At 42.0% G+C, this 18,208-nt stretch overlaps 1 protein-coding gene across 1 annotated transcript in view; it reads right to left on the bottom strand.

The window, feature by feature from the left end:
- Positions 1 to 1,835: 1,835 nt before the first annotated feature.
- The window catches only part of LOC139658270 (neurocalcin-delta A-like), a gene marked incomplete at its 3' end in the record, with an annotated part of 54,255 nt that continues 37,882 nt past the window's right edge, over positions 1,836 to 18,208 (bottom strand). Inside the window, exons 4-5 of the mRNA XM_071536355.1 lie at positions 3,256 to 3,670; positions 1,836 to 1,863 (exon numbers count right to left, since the gene is read on the bottom strand). Of these exons, the coding sequence (XP_071392456.1) occupies positions 1,836 to 1,863; positions 3,256 to 3,637 (410 nt within the window). The remainder of the gene's footprint in view (positions 1,864 to 3,255; positions 3,671 to 18,208) is intronic.

Here is an 18,208-nt window from a genome sequence, read left to right on the forward strand (position 1 = left end):
AATCAGATTAAGGTAACAACAGCATAAAACTAAAATAATACTGAGCTCTACCGAGAGTGTCATCAGACCTGGTACAGGAAAATTCACTTACCACCTGTTTCTCAAGTACCAACATCACTCCCATCGCCCCAAACTGAACCAGCAACACCTCAATATCAAGGCTGCAGCTTGCGTACATTACGCTACATTCTAGCTTCATGAAATCCACCTGACTGCCAACCATATCTGACATATCTGACAGCTGGATGTCAGATATAGCTGAAAGTGGATATATCACACTGAGCGAAAGACCTCATCTAAAGACTTTGAGCTAAGGCATAATTAACTTGAACGGTTACTTGCAGAAGTCGGCTCTACCTGAAAACTTTTCTCTTCAACCTGCTTTCTCTCTCTAGAGGTGGGTGGCTCTGAACCAGCAGTGAGTCAGGCAGCCAAATGGAGAGAGGGATAGATAGAAAGATAGATAGATAGATAGATAGATAGACAGATAGATAGATAGATAGATAGTTAGCTTCTGCACCTGCACCTCAAACCCTACAGAGGTTATTAAAAAATTACATTACAAAAAAACAAAAACAAACATGAACTGGCATGGTATGACTGGACCAACATTTCTGTGTTCAAACTGCAGCTAATTAGCAACTATCACTCATACAAACAAATTCACCCACTCACAAACACACACACGTGCACGCACACACACTCTCACTCATTAAGGTATAGCTATTCTACTTATTCAGACACTCTCATCCTCTCTCTCATCCTCCCTTCAGAGAGCCAGACATGGGGATTTGAGTCATGCTTTCTATTCTTTTGTCCTCGGAAACAGCAACACCTTTTAACGGAGGGTGGGCAGACGGTTTATGTCGACAAGGAGATGAAGAAAGCAGCGGTGGGTTGGAGTCTGAATCACTGCAGTCTTAGGGTAGGGAGGCTAATTTAACTTTGAGGTGATGATACGTGGGCAAATATTTTGAGGCATTATAGATTCATATTTCCTGGGACTGGCTGTTGCATCAGGGACAAAATCACTGTGGTTAACACTGCGGATTGTACACAGGTGCAAATGCAGCATGAGAAAAAGGCTGTTAGTCATAGCAAAATTACAAGTCTACATTGCCTCAAAATGTATGCCATTGATATTCCCTAATAACTCTTCTCTGTTACTGACCACAAAGGAAAATATCAAACTCTTAATTCACCTTAGCAATACAGAAGAGGAGTTTGTTTGATGAGCTCAACTCTAAATCTAGCAGCACCATTAGTGAATCAGAGTATGCAGGGAGAGACTACAGCTGAATATACTAAAAATACAAACCAGAGCTCCCTGCATTCCAGTCATGAGTGAGATACTGACGACATTAAACCAGGAAGAGCACAAAGCCCGACTGAGCTTTCAAATTCCAGTTGAGCATTTATCCCACTGGGGAGAGGAGCTGTCATGGAGGGATTCCCCCTGGCCCGGACCCCACTTCCACTCTAACACATCACCAATTAAGTTTAAATATGGATGATATAACATGGCCACACAGGAGTCGGATAACATACATGGCATAAAATAACATCTCGTCATCATTAAAGTAAGTAATATTACTCTTTTCTGTGGTTCCTGGCCAACTAACTCACAAATCTATCCATACACACAAGATGAGATTTCTGCCTAAGGAGAGGTGAAACTAGGTGAAACTGAACTGGGACAAATTAGCAGCTGTTACAGAATTTTGGAGAAAGAAATAAGTGTGAGGGGGAGGGGTCTCTCTCTCTCACACACGTACATGCAGAAGGTTTGTTTACATGAAAAGCACTTCGGCAGGAAAAGCCACCCCCACTCCCACTTTTCCCTCGTCTTCTTTTTCAGGTGAACTGAACACCACTGTACAGCTCAGATAACGGATGCTGAGTCTGCTACAAATGATGACAAATGGTGTTCTGTGTTATAAAAATAAAGGAATCAATCATTCTTCCAATGGAAAAATCTATCTCAAATGATCAGGGCTGGGTTTCCCAATTTTTTTATTTTGAATAATTGCTGGATTCAGATTTATCTTATTTCCAACAAAGAGTCAGTGCTATAGAACACTAGGACTAAGAAAGTTTGAAAGACTAACCTAACCTGTCTAACCTAAAAAGGCATTTTAGTTGACATTTACCTTCATGAATTACAACAGGTTACAAGAGGGCTTTTTACTCAGTCAGTGATTAAATATGAAAGTCCCTCCTCATCACTCCAGTGCTAAGCTGTTGAGTCTGCTAGAGAGACAAATGTTGTTGTTGGCTATAAAAAGAAACTGATCACTCTCTCTACAAAATATGCTAATGCGTGTACATAAAACACACATGCATAAACAGGATAATGTGAGACTTAAATGTCTGAGAAAACTAGAAAGACTGTCTTTGTCTTTGGTTCCATTTGCACCTGGTAATAAAGTCCCGGAGCAGATGGAAAACCAATCCAGATTCTGTTTAGATGAGGATAAAGCCACATTTAAACAGAAGTAAACATGACACGTGCCTGATTTTTCCTACCCTACCTCCATAGGCAGGTTAAAGACATCAGTTTCCTCCTATCTTGGATGTTTTTATTCTTGTCTTTACGTGTGGCTTGCTGCCCTATCTAGACAATATCTAAATGCATCATTTATTTACACTGGCATTTTAATGCCAGCAGTAAATGGGTAACTAGACTAAAAATCTCAATCAATCTTTACAGAAATCCTGTGTTAGTCAGAGGCAAAGCTTAATTTGTCTGTAAGGTCCCCCTCCCCCCGCGGAGTAGAGTTGTTCGTCCTCCCGTTCTTGAAATGCCAGCACTGTTTTTCATGAGAGTCTCATAAAGAGAGTGTTATGGATACAGTGGTGGTACCGTTTATGCTGTTTGTACAACGGTGTTTAACAATCATTGCCCTGGTCAGTGTTACAGTTTGTGTATGTGTGTGTGTGTCACCTGATGGAAATGAATTCAGGTCACAAAGAGCATTTGAGGTATCGTGAAATAGGAATTCAGAACATATAAGTGCAGCCTTGTTAACCTTGTTAATGTAATTTACTTCCAACTTACACGACTGAAATAAACAGCACAGCTTTCTTGCACCATCTCTTTTAAATGTTCACTCATACATCTGAGCCTAAAACTGTATATATGAACAGTGGAATGAATATTTTTGTATTCCAGCCCATGAGAACCACTGTCAGTTCAATATAAATGTCCATAGAAATACACTGAGCATGATGCATCCATCCACCCAGCATGCGCACTCACCTGTACAATCTCCAGCATCTCGGCCTTGCTGATGTATCCGTTCCCGTCCAGATCGTACATACTGAAGGCCCATTTCAGCTTCTGCTCCAGCTTGCCACGCGACGTCACGCTCAGCGCGATGATGAACTCCCGGAAGTCTATCGTCCCGTCGCCGTTAGCGTCGAACGTGCGAAAGACGTGCTCGGCGAACTTGGACGCATCGCCGTAAGGGAAGAAGTTGCCGTAGATCTTCTTGAACTCCTCCATGGACAGGTTCCCACTGGGGCAGTCCCGCAGGAAGCCCTTGTACCACTCCTGGATCTCGTGCTCGGTGAAGTCGGTGCTCTCCAGCAGGTCCTGCATCACCTCAGGACGGAGCTTGCTGTTCTGCTTCCCCATGTCTGTCGGTCCTGTCAATCACTCGGCTCACAGCTGGGAGGAAGAGAAGTGACAAGAGTATTGTTTTAGGCTGTGATAAACATCGATAGACAAATTAACATTTTACAGTGTGCAGCACAAAAATATGCATGTCTGCCCTAATTGATCTCTTGGGTCCCAGCTGAAAAACAGAGAGATTAAAGGAAGACAACTGTTTGTCTTAGACATACAAAGAAACACACATAATCATGTATAGACCAAATACTTGAACTACTTGATTGATTGATTGATTGATATGTTTATTTGAGTGTCCTGCACCATTTATGGTGCCCAGCCCATATGGGCTTACAAGACACTAGACAACAACAACAGTCAGGATGGCCACATGACACATCATAATATACAGTTCCACAAATTCAAAAAGAGAACACTTCATAAACATTCAATTTCCATGACAGAAATGACCTATGTTGAAATGTACTTGATTTACTTGACAATTGGCACTTATATAGCCTCAAAATAGCAGGATCACTGGCTGAATGGGTCAAATTCTCAGTTCATTTTAATCTGAATGGCTGATCCAGTATCACACGACTCCCTTACAAGACCCGTACTATCACCATAGCACCGTATTCTTGTTGCTACACCATCAGTAAGTCTACATAACAGCACAGTGGGCTGTTCTGCCTCAAAAAGAAGTCTTACTTACATAAAGATGGAATCAAATGCCCCACTTTTTACTGCTTACAACAATGTATTCTTGATACACTGTTGGTCGCGCCCCCAAAGGAATTACTTGGAAATTCATATTTGTCCTCTTTTCTGCAGTCAGAAGTCATAACAAATGGTCTGACAGCCACTCCTTTGAAAAACATTTTTTGTGGTATAATATACCCATTAAATTCTACTTTATAAGATGTTGGAAGGGGGAGGGGCTCTGTAACAGCTTCTGCTGGGTATTGGCTGAAGGGAAAGCTGCTGCGTCCTCAGGTGGCCCTACTGAAGCATGAACAAAAAATGTAAGCAAGCCTTCTTTTCAGAGTTTACTAGCTAACGTTTATCAGAATTAAAAACACTCCCTTCTTCCGAACTGATGGAACTTTCCGTGGAAAACAGATCACACTGAGTACACACAGCGCCATATGCCCTACACGGATTTAACTAGTCTATAAAATCTCTTGTGCACACATTCAGCTGAGGCTTAGATGGATATTGAGGGAGCTAAAAAAGGTGGCGCAGTCAAACGGCGTTTAAAGTTGAGCTGCTCTACAAACAAACCTTCAGATTCATAATCTCTTGAGTAATCATTTCTTAATTCTCTCCCTGGCATTGTCATGTCAGTGCTTGTGGTGCAGATCTTTATGAAATGGAAAAAGCTTTACAACCCCCTTTGCAAAGAGTGTGTGCAGTGGATCACATCTCCATGCAAAAATTTGAAATCTAAAATTAACACAAAATAACAATGAGTCATCAACATAGCTGAGGCAAAATGTACAGCCATATATTCTTCTGACAACATAAAAGTCAAGTGTCCATAAAAATGACTCTGGAAGCAGTGCATTCGCTAGCTGTCATGTTGACTGATTGCTTACTTGGAGGTGTCAGACAAGAGCTAAGAAAGGATTTGGTGACCCGGATATTCAGGTCATAAAACACCTTAAGGAACAGCCTTTCAACAGAGCATTCACAACTTGTTTGACTAGTAACTATTGACTGTTTCATAGCTGCATAGCTGTAATTCATTTACGACGCTGATGCATTAGGATGGCCAGCAGGCATGAAGTAGATTAATGGTATCAAACTATCATTTGAGAGAGACAAAGTGATAGACAGATAGATGGATAGATAGCTAGATAGACAGACAGACAGACAGACCAATAGATAGATGGAAAGGGAGAGAGAAAAAGATAAGAACAGAGTGAGAGAAAGAGATGAAAAGGGACAAGAGAGACAGTAGAAGACAGTTCTGTCAGTCTGTTTTCTATCAGTCTGTTTGGTGACACTGAGAGCTACAAACAGGAAGTGCCTTCTCCTGGTCTCAGTGAGATTGTGTTCTCAGTACAATTGAGACTGTCTGTAACCATGCTCTTTGTGTGTGTATGTGTGTGTGTGTGTGTGTGTGTGCTCATATATGTGTTTGGTCTGTGTGTTACCATATCACAGTAAATTGTCTTACAACCATATAAGACTGAATGGAAATGAGTTTCCCATAAGTAGTAATCTCACTGTTACACTTGTGCTGAGTGAAGCCAGTGTTTGTGTTGAGTTTATATCCTGTATATATTCAGTCTGTATGTGTTTATGTCCAGTATGTGTTCAGCCTCTGTGCAGTGGCCTGCTGGCCTTGCCTTGGCCTTCAGTCTGAAAAGGGTCAGGAAATGAGTCCCTTGTGTGTTCAAACTAGCAAGGTCCTTGAATACAACCTTGCTAAAGGAAACCATAAAAAATGACTGCAACCGCAGCAAGTTTCTCTTTCACATCCCTGAGATCATGTCCTCCACATTGTCTAGTTAATTCCTACAATCTGAGATTGAGAGAAATGAGAGGGGAGGAGTGAGTGAGCACTCCACATTTAAAATCTACCAACAAACCAAGTCACATGGATCAAAAAAATAGACGTCCTGTACTCAAGGTCCAATCAAGGCTACCACTGAGTAGAAATTCCACACTGTAAGCAAGGATATTTGAGAAGTGATAACTTATCAGAGTGTAGATTTATCTACTTTCACAGCCTGATGGAAAAGCTCAGACTAAAGCTTTGCCTAAAACACAGTGAAATAACCAGCCAGGCGGTTAATGCTGCAGAACAGCTTCATCATGCTTTGGTAAACATGATGATGAAAACGGCTCTCATGGCTGGGTGGAATAAAATCATAATCAAGGGGAACCATCACTTGAGAGGCACATGGATGAATGGAAGAGTGATTTTTGAAATGCATTATTTTTTACACTATCGCCTCAATAAGATTTTGTTTACATCTATCACACACTCTTGTTTGCTCAGCCATACTGAGCAAGGCAAAAACATTTAAACAGCGCACTGCAGCACATCGATAATAAGGTAAGGGGAAAAACATAGCAATATTTAGCAGGCAGTATGAATATCGATAAGAACAGAAGATAACCTGGAGACTGAAATCCAGAGTACCAGCAGGGAAAAGATTCTCTGAAGGGCATGTAGACGTTAGCCAAGATAATAATACTATATTTGGAACAAGGTGTTTAATCTGCAAGCAAAACCCAGGCTGCTGATAAAAGGTTAAGAAGTGCAAACAAATTACAAACTTAAAAGGTGGATACTTGTTCAGAACAGGAAAATAAATTGTTGGTGTGTAATAATGAGTTTATCCTCTCCACAACAAGTCCTTCACAGTTCCTCAGGCAATTCCAGAGGATCCTGAGGCTATTTAGACATTAAATTTAACTGGTGGTTACTCCCAGGAGGTTTTATCCATGTTGGCATCATGTTTCACTACCTTCATTTGGTCCTCCTTTCTGGCAAACAAAGGAGGCAGGCTGTAGTGCATTACATGAATTTAAAGAGCATCAAAGCTTTTATGTCCTGGGTTCTTACATTAGGAGTCAGGAAAAACAGTCCAAAAAAGACGGTCTTCTGATGAATCCCCATTTGGCACAAGCATCATGATGTTTTCATCAGCCTGGGTCCTGTGACTACACATTTAAAACCCCCTGGCTTTAGACAATTACTGCACTGACTGCTCTTTAAGGTGCTGCAACAGCAACTGACCCTTTGAGGGATTTCATTTCCAGGCCGTCGTCAAGCTCTTGACTAGTGAAATCCACAACCATGACCCTGTCCCCTGCTATAACACACTCCACACACACACACACACACACGATCTTGATTACTGACCCACTCTGCCCTGTCACCTGTTATGATACGCTCTACTTCCAGTCTGTGCACACACACAAACACACACACACACACACACACACACTTTAACGGAACCCACTCTACCTTGTCACCCCTAATGACATGCTCAGTCAACCAATAGCTGGCAACCCACTTGTGTGATGACATGGATTTTATTTTCAGCTGCTCTTGTGTGTGCATGTGTATGTGTGTATGTGTGAGAGAATGTGTGTTGAAGTGCTACTGTGTGTATATTTCAGATTGATAGCAGATGACATGTCTCTCATTCAGTCACATTCCCTCTCTGCAGGTCAGATGGAGAACCACTTGGATCCTGATTCAAATCAAACCCACTCTAACCAAATCAAATATGATTCAAATCAGGTCTGCAGACAGAAGTGGACAGTGATTCAGATTCAAATTGAATCTAATTCACATGGAGGTGGTGAGAGATTCAGATTCAAATTGAGTCTGGACAGAACTGGTTCCATGGCTCAGATTCACATTCAAATTACATAACCTACCCTCTTCATATTTACACACACTCACCAGTAAAGCTGCACATACTTTCCAACCACATCCGAAGTGGAAAAAGCAATCTGTGCAAATGCAGGACGTGACTGTAGTGAATGGCTGAGAAGACCATGATGATGGTAATAGCGTGTGAATACGTTTATCAGAAGGCTCTCATTCACTGATATGAGAATTATCAGTGAGGAGGCTGGAGAGGGAGGTGAGGAGAACAAAGGAGTGAGAGAGGCAGAAGGGATAGGGAGAAGAATGATGGAGAATGTGATGAAGATATTTGGACTAGAATTAGGAATTAGATGTATTCTTAAACTAATACATTTATTATTATACCTACCTATATTTGAAAAACAGTTAAAGAATGTCTGCACACTTGAATGTACCCTTTAAGCGTATGTGAATGTGCAGTGTTTTAAATATGTATGTATTATATTTGTTTTTTTCTATTTCTTTTTCACCCTTTTCACACACATACGCCCTTCTTCAACTTCTTCTCTCCGCAACACACTACGTTTCCTCCACATCTGCTCTTCTTTCTCCATCTATTCTACTTTTACTGCTCGGCAAACCTTTCCTACTCTCTGCCACCCCATTCACACACTCCTCCTCTTCCTCCTCCACCTCTCCTGTACCTTATTCCCTCCTTCCTCCTCCTCCTCCTCTTTTTTAATCCTACACATGGCCACTTCACTCTCTTTTCAAGCAGTAACCATAGAAACCTTCTGCAAAGACTCCCATTGATAAGCTTTTTGGCAGAATGCACACACACACACACATACATATAAACATACACATGCACACACACACTGCTGACATTCACATATACTGAGTCACTGATTGCAGGATGTGTGTGTGTGTTTGTGTGTGTGTGTGTGTGTGGGTGGGTGGGTGGTTGTGTGGGTGCAGGTGTGTGAGGTGAGTAGCAACTACCTGACTGCGATCAGCAGTTCTATGAAGCCAGACAGCTACAAAAAAAATTCTCTATGAGAAGCAGAGTCAAAATTCTGCAGCAGTTAATTGAGGGAATGAATAGACAAAGTGCTCCAACATTATGCTAATCGACCCTGCATGCATCCTTCATTTGCAGAAGCCACTGTAGCCTATTCTTTCAGAGGTTTTACAAAATTTTTGAAGTGAAATTTAAAGGTGCTGTGTGTAACATTTTTACGTCAAAAAATCATTACCACATTAATTTGGAGACATTAGTATACTTCGCCGAGAAGACTGGCAGCTTCTACTGGCCTCTACGCTGCATTTTACATTTGCCATATTTTGTGGAAAATCTACTGGATTGCTTTATGAAACAAAGAGAAATTGCTTCACGAAACAAAACAGGAAGAGGGCCGCTGTTCTTCCAGGGCGAACTGAGCAAGTAGCAACATCCTCTTTGCAACAGGAAGCAACAGGGTTTATGGGAAATGTGGTCTTAATTCTGAGAAACACTAGCACTAACAATACCACTGGTGTGAGATAGAGGCTGCCAATTGCCTCCACTACAGTCTCATTTGTTTATGGTAACTATGCCATGCTACACATAGCTCCTTTAATAGACATACTCTGAATCTTCCTGTTAAAAAAGGATCAACATTACAATTTAAACACAACTCCTCATGGGATGGAGCATAACTACAGCAGTACTTCAGTGCTACATCCAATGACTGCAGTAAAAAGTGGGACTACATGTTACACCTGTACTACGTTAACATATTGTATCATTTAGCCAAAATCAACCACTCTGCTTTCTTTCACTGACAAAATTGAAAGAGATAGGTCATGACTCCTCTTCAAATAAACTGTAAAACAAATTATAGATGGATATAGAAACACCCAAGAACACCTTCTAATGAACCAACCCATTCCTATAAGGCCCATGCAGCCTTGGCTCACCCCCCACTCCTAAAGTAACCTCGTCCACTTTAACAGCTGCTCTTGGGGAGAGGTGGAAAGGGCTAGGGCCAGCTGCAGCAGATTCCTGTAGAGAAGGAATCTAGGATGGAAAGGAGCAGGGAAAGAGGAACTGTGTGCATGACTCTGATGTTGTGGTTGAAGTGATAAACAATCCGGTGAACTGAGAGGACGAAGAGAAGGGCGGGGCTGCCGTTTCTCACCCTGCCATCTAGCTTTAAGTCCAAATGGTTTTAAGTGCATCAGACAGCTCAGAGTAGGAGTGCTGATCTAGAACCCATTCATTCATCATAATTTTAAAGGCTTAAAACTAATCTCAGATAGCTGAGGCAGTGGTAGTAATGATAGAAGAATCCCCCACTCTCCAGCTGTACCCTGCATTAATACTGCAGGGTTTTCCAAACAATTCCTCTTTGCTGTGGGGCACCACTGCAGCACAGCAGCGCAGTTGTGGGCCAGTTATAGTGGCAACATCTGTACACAAGGGCTGGGCCCCGGCCAATGACTTAACCCCAAGGATCCCATGGTGCTAACCCGGCTTAGAGGGAAACATAACTCTGTCTTAGCTGGATTCATACAGCACTCTGTCAGCAAAGCCTTGTACATTCCTGCTGTGCTCTGGTCTGCTCAAGCTGCAGCAGAGGATTCCTTCTAACGCTCTCTCACACTCTTTCTATATCGCACACACACACACACACAATGGGAGGGATAAAAAAGGCCAGATCCCACTAGAGGATCCTGGAATGCCAGACATGCAGACTAAGGCTACAGACCCTCGAGGAAGAGGAAGAGCTCAAATCTAACACCGACACCTTTTCATTCAACTCCAACAACACACAGACCCAGATGTTTCTGGATCCCACCTTTCAACTCACACATATGCTATGGTTAGTACTGGCTTAGCCAGTGTTGCAAGGCCCACTGGTGTGCTATGGGATTTTGCGTAAATGTAAAGAAAATCAATGCAAAACAAAACTGAATTTACAATAAATTAAATTTACTGAGCATATAATACACCTTTTATATTTTTTAAATTGGGTGCAAGCACAGCAGCTGATTTCTTCCCCGACTCTATTGTATGTTCATAAAAGACTTTTATTTTGTGGTAAATTATAATTGGTTTGCTTTGTTTTGTTTTGCTGAACCTCAGCCTCAAAATGTCAAGAGCTTTCTGTATGCATACATATGGTATTTATCAAATGCAGTAATCAACCCTTATTTGACTTGATGAGTCACTGCATACATTTCTGCATAGAAATGTATATGTAGATTCTAAATTTGCAATGGAAAATAAAAGTGGTTTGGGGCTGAAACCCCCCATTAATATGAGTGGTGACTGCACAAAGGGACCATAATACTGCAACCATAAAAGAATAGTTTTGGTTTGTGGAGAAGGAAAAGAAAGAGAAAAGAGAACAGGAAAGAAAGAAAGAGAAAGTTTCTCAGGGAAAGGGAAGAGGGCGTGTTGGTTTTTTGTGTAAGACATCTGTACTCTTGGTACTCTTAGTGCAAGGCAGCAGCTTCAGTCTCCAGAACAATGGATACCAGGAACAACAGAGGGGGAGAGACAGAGAGAAGGAGACAAAGACAGAAAGAGTGTGAGAGAGAGAGAGAGAGAGAGAGAGAGAGAGAGAGAGAGAGATTAAAATAAGAAAGAAAATGAAAGAGTGCTGATGAATGGACAATGTGTCTGCCTTCTCTCCATTGGGCCCCAATAGACACATAGCTGCAGAGATCCATAGATGGACTACAGCACAGGCAAACCAGCGGGACACCATCCCTCTATTATCACGCTGTGGTCCTGTTACTCCATCATCTCACTGTTTCCATGTCCCAGCGGGCCCAGCAGGAAAACCCTAAGAGGTTTCAAGCCATGTGTAATAATAACAGATAACTCAAGCCACACAGTGCTTCAAACTAAGCTAATTAAACACCAAAGTGGCTGTTTCAGACAAATTTGTTCCAGGCAAGAGAGTGTCACTCCAAAAGCGACACTCTCTCCACAACCATACTGAGGGATTTTTACCCCCAGCCGTCTAAATTTGGAGCTAAACCAGTCCTAAGCCCTGCAACATGCTTCCATTCTAAAGAGGCTTCAAGAAGGAGAAACCTCCTTCTCTCCCCCCCCCCCCCCAAACTTCCTGACAATACTCTGAGGTGAGATGGGAAAACAGAGACAGGCACTGGCAGACTGCCATGCAGTAGCTGGCTAGAGGGTGACCCAAAACGGGGGTGGATGGGTTTGTACCACTTGGACAAAAGCCAACTCTTCCAGGGTCTGACTCCCTGATCCTTTCTTTTTTTGTAATAAAATAGACCTTACTTGGGTAAGCTCTCTCCTTTTAATTCAACATCAAACCTGAGGCAGCAGACAGCCAGCGTCTGATGTCTTGTCAGATTGATTGGGGCTGCTAGCTGGCTAGCTAGATGCTGCCCACAGTCTTTATTTTCAGCCCTTGTACTTTTAAATGGCCTCCTTAGCCTTCATTAGGTTGCTATGGTAACAGACCTGATATGAGGAGGAGGAGGAGGCAACCAAGCATCACGCCTATTGATTCAGGGGAAGGAGAGTAAACCAGTGAGGAACACAAAACATTTCCTCAAGTCATTTTCATAATCAACTGAAGGGCTGCGCAATTTTATCTATGTTGTTGGGGTCTCCTGTAGAATTTTTGCCTCATCTGTAGAATTACAGTGTACTATCAATGTTAAAAGCATTAAATATGGATTATATAATACCTTTACTATTTGTGCTCCTTGCTAGCATTGGATGTGTGAATGCATGTTAGACCCGGAGTTAAGTGCTCATAGGTTAACACTGGATAAAGCCTCAATTACATGGAAATGCATTAAGGCACAGCTTGAGTGTCTAACTTAGAGTTACTTAAAACTGTGTACTAGATTTGTACTAGATTTGAAAAACCTCTAAAATGATAACACCACTTGCAGGATAGATTCCATCAGGAGCTCCTCATGTTTGTTTTTCTCAGCTGAACCACATTTGACAACTATTTTGGTGGAGTGATATGAGAACCAGCTCTGGTTTGCGTGCATATGCAGAGTCCCTGTTCTGCTTCTCCTCCTCTTTGTCCAACAGGAAATGACCCCTGCCTTGTACTCTGGGGTCGTGACTAATTTGTTTGGCTCCCTGTCTGTGGTGCCCCGGTGGGGGCTCTCTGCCTGCCTGGCACAGGATCATTGGACCTGGTTAATTGGATGGATGACTAACCCCTGGGGCCCAACAGGGAAAACAGAATAGAACAGAAAGGCATGTCTCTATGTCTGCTTTTGTAGTTATTATGTGTCAGTGATTCAGTCAGCTAGCATCTTCAGCAGCTTCACCATAACAGGTTGTCTGGTCCGACTGCAACCAAACTGCTGTGCATGGCTCACCCGGGCTGAAATACACCAAATTATATTTGAAATGTGCTCAGTTACATTTTTGGAGTTGATTGATCTCAACTGTCAAGATAAAACCAATTTGGTTGGCACAAATCTGTAAAAAATATCAAATAAAAATATCAAATCTAACACTCCAGGTAGAATAAAGAAAACAGATAAAAATGACCCTTTCAAACTGAATTAAAAACAAAAGTACTGTCTCCTACTGAATCACACCTGCTGGAATAGCCATCAGCATGGCGAAAGATGAAGTGGGATGGCTGTGAAATCTGAAAGTTAAGGGCTGAAGCTGAGCTGTACGCGATAAAAGATGTTTGCAGAGAGCAACCATAATAGCTGGAGAATGTATGGTAGCCAGCTATCATGTCTAACATTATTAATCTAATATGCATTATGAGAAACAGAGAGGAGAGAAGGAAAAAAAGGGAGAAAGGGAGAGAGATAAAATGCAACTGGGGCAGAGCCTGAGCCTGGAGATGGCTCTGACTGAAGAATGCCCCTGGGGATCCAAACAAAGCGCGCTCCGCTTCCTGTGGTCAAAGAGAATTATAGAAACAGGAAATAGCATCACGGAAAATAACAAACAGAACGGAAGTTACATCACAGCCGAGTTCAGGGGTCAGGATGAACCCAGGGAACTGGGATGTGTTGAGCAGTGAAAACATTTTCAAGTGTTAAGATTACAGTAGAGAATACAGGCTGGTAGGTGGCTGGAATGAGTCATTTCCACACTGAAATTAAATTACGTAACACTTCACAATGTTTTCCCTGTTAGAGTAATAATCTGCAACTTTTTCATATTAATAAATATCTGTTTTGATACTCTCTATCACCAATTGATACCATACAATAGTGATTCATCCTATAGCTGGTTATGAAAGCGTTTACATTTGCTGTTCTAAACACCTATGAGCTTTCCCAGGAAAAATCCTCAGCACAGGAAGTAATGCATTATATGTTTATGGTAGCAGCAACAGCGGTTTGTTTGGAATAAACAGAAGAAGAACTGGGTAGTTAGCATGAGCAGCGATATGGCTAAACAGAAAAACCAAAGAGTGGTACCTATAGAACCTCAAATTCATCAACAGATCCAAGGAAAAGGAAAGAGTAATTGCTCAGAGGAAGGCAAGTGGGAGGGACCTGCTGTCAGTCCAGTGACATCACAGTACTGGTGACATGTTGTTAAGTGATCATTGTGAAATGCAGTGCAGAACACCAAAGCAATGACCGCTTATCACCAAAGATGTCGCCAAAATCATGAAAAACAAGAATCTCGAGGACTATCCTTCTAACCTTTAAATAGAAACCCTGCTTTGGCAACCAGGTACTTGCCACCACCTCAGTATTACCCACATCCAACAAGTCATACATCATTATCACAGAAAACTGCGATAACATCTGCTGGCTAGTGTTACATAGCCCTCATGAACTGCTTTTGATTGGCATATTCTTTTCCCTCCATGGCTTCTGTCCATGTTTTCAGGCGGTCTCCCACAGCAGTTCATTGAGCATCAAACCCAAGAACTCCCACAATGGACCAAATGGAGGCCAGTGAAGGGTTGCTGAGGTTGCTGCTGCATTTTTTCCTCTTGCTAGCATTAGTATGTACCATCATAAGTACTTTCACACTGATATATTAATGAGAATATTCCTCTGACAGTAGCTTTAAAGCTTCACTTTGTCGGCCTCTAGCTTAAACAGTAGCAGAGATCTTCATCAGCAGAACTGTCATAATTCTTCCATTGAGAAAATAAGATAACTGCATTGTAATCCATAATTATATTGATCACACATGCACGCACGCACATACTCTCTCTCTCTCTTTCTGCGCCCTCCAGTGAGAGAATAATAATTACAGTTTCTCAGGGGGAGGCAGAGTGACTAAGAAAGGTACAAGGTTAGCAAATGAAATGATCAAACAGAACAACTGACACACACACCCATTAATCAACAGTGTGTCTGGGAAAGCCACTTTGCAGCGAGCTGTACTCAGGGGAGTTGACTTCCTACTTTGGTTGTGGTTTCCTATCATTAACCTCAACAGTGAATCATCAATGTTTGGCGAATACTGGCCGTTTCTAGGAGCAAAGAAATAGCTGCAGTTATTTCAGTAGTGTAGGAAATCAATATCAGACAAGAATGTTGCTTTTTGCTTCATTAAAAAATGGTATGGTTTCACTTTAAACTCAGCTGCAATGATAAGAAGGTGCAACTACACTAGCGTTTCCAATCCACATATGACTACATATGCAGAAATAAACCTTGATAGTTTTGTGTTGTGGAATTGCCTGTATGTACAGCATATTGCCTGATTTCTCACATTTGTTCCTCTCTTTGAGACAAAAACGATTCAGATGTGCAGAACAAGAAGAATATACTGAAGTGATTGACAGCTTCCTTAACACTGTAAGAAGAACAGCTGTTGTCTCTGGTAGGCTTAACCTAGTTGGCAAAGAAGACAAATCTAAAAGTTAAAACTACAGTGTCTTCATTTCCCTAGAGCCTGCAATGTTATGCTTAAAAGACAAGATCAATAAATTACTGAGAGACAGTTGTCAGGTTGACGATGATTGTCAATGCAAGAGGGAAAAGGAAATCTGATGTCCATGTGGATAACAGACACATTTCTAACACCGAGTTTAAATGAAATGTGGATAATTCATATGTGAATACTATCTGGATATGAAGCATATGGAACTGCAAAGCGTAAAGGGAGAGTCAGTTTCAGAGCAGTTTGCTGAATGTGTGGCCAGGCGCAAATGAGTCTATGTCCTGCTATCTGTTACAGGGAATAATTGTTAAGTAATATCTCACACTGCAACCCTGGCAACCCCTTACACACACACACACACACACACACACACACACACACACACACACACATCACACAGTAATGATGCCTCATTGTGCTCTGTAGAAGTCTCTCTGGGCTGCTTTCATTACCTCTGCTGTCTTCCTATTGCTGCGGTTATATTCTCTCCTTCCCATCTCTCATCTCCTCTTTGTTTATCTCATTCTGCACTTCTATTGCTCTCTTATTATTTTACTCTCTGCATTTTACATCTTTGTCTCCCTCTCATTGGTGTCTTCTCTCTTTCACCCTTACCCTTCTTTCCTTTCCTCTTTCTCTCTCCCACCCCCACCCTCCCTCCTTCCCTCTCCACCCGGTATGAGCTGGCCCTTGGCTCTGTGCTCCCAGAGATGACGCTCCCTGATAGAGTCTACTGGTGTTAATATCACAGACAGTGTGACTCTGTCAGAGGCCTGCAGTTCAGTCAGAAAACAGCTTTGACAGATGAGGGTGCTCTGCCTCACTGACTCCAGGCCTCCCAACAGAGAGAGAGAGGGAATGAAGGCACTGTGTAGAATCAGGCAAACACACACACACACACACACACACACACACAAAGACAGAGTCATGGGTTTAAGGAAAAAATGGGCTAGGACAGGGTTAGATACCAACGCTGACACCCATCAAACTCATTCATATATACAGAGTCATGGACGATTCTCCTTGCAGAGTGACTGAGAACTCAAGAGACAATCTCAGATATCCCATGAATATTGAAGGAAAGGCCTCATCAGGCATTTGTCAAATCTAGGCAAAGCGATATTCAGAACTAGCATCAGTGAAACACTGAGCTGTGTGGCCTCACCACTATCTTTGTTGGGAACAACTTGGCACAACAACATACACCCTATCATGATAAGAAGGAACTCCATTTCAATATCCCCTCTCCGCGATAGCATCTTCATTTCTGATAGCTCACATTATACACACAGCATCAGAGAGAAATTTCCAAGGAGATATTGCATTCAAGTGATTTTCGAGTGACAATTCAGTGATAGCGCTGTTCCCTACCGCCCCACTCACCCCAGTACGGCATGCATCCTGACTGCCAAAGATCTCGGCACAAGCACAGAGGAATTCTAAGTAGCTCTGCATCCGAGATCCATCACCTCCTAGCTGCCACACTGTCATTTGGAACACTCCCTTTGGGACATAATTCATATGCTATATTGTGAATAATGCATTGTATTGTGAATAATAATATCTTCCACTGTGGTGCAGATGGGAGAGCTGCTGCTGTGCTCCATGCAGGAGCCAGGAAGACAAGAAAACAGCTAGGTTCAAATTAATGTCACCAGTAATTGGACAGCATTTTTTCATGAATATCAAATCAGAATCCTTACAAAGAGCATTTCATCCTCTGTTATTGCTTCTCTCTTCTGACCCCAAAACTGTCTGCTTTGAATAGAAAGCCCACAGGGTCAATGACAGGGTCAAGTCAGCTGTAGATTGAAACTATAGCTACTTCCTGTTATCTGGATGCTACAGGAGAATGAATGTCTTCAATTGGATTTTCAAATGGAGGAGGATAAAGCAGGCTAAAGTCAGGGCACACAGGCAACAATTTGATTTAATGCCAATGCATATTTTTTTAGAGAAACTATTTTTGCTCAACTATAATTTCTTTTGCTAGCCCCACACAGTGACTTTGTCCCATTTGAAAATCCTTTTTCCAATTTTGACCAGATTCATGATCAGAATCACTTTAATTCCCAAATACAACAAATGCTGAGGAATCTGTCTTGGTGACATTGGTGCACAACCTAAAAATGGTGCCCATTTATCTTGGATTCAAAACAACTTCAAGGCCACAGTATCTCTCCTTTTTCTCTTGACTCTGTCAGAGAAAGGGTGATCTGTTCTTCTCTGAGTGGTGATGTGAGGTAGGACAATACTGACTCAAATAACCTCCTTCATGTGAAGACAGAAGTAACCGTCAATAATGGCGGCAGGCGAGTCCCTGGCTGACCCGCCATCAGGGTGATGAAAGGTAGTGTACACTATTCCTCACAAGTATACATTAGGAAGTGAC

The sequence above is a fragment of the Centroberyx affinis genome, unplaced genomic scaffold (genome assembly GCF_046629955.1).
Source record: "Centroberyx affinis isolate AG114_WGS23_722 - 3 ecotype Tasmania unplaced genomic scaffold, CSIRO-AGI_Caff_v1 ptg002860l_1, whole genome shotgun sequence".
NCBI classification, from domain to species: domain Eukaryota; kingdom Metazoa; phylum Chordata; class Actinopteri; order Beryciformes; family Berycidae; genus Centroberyx; species Centroberyx affinis.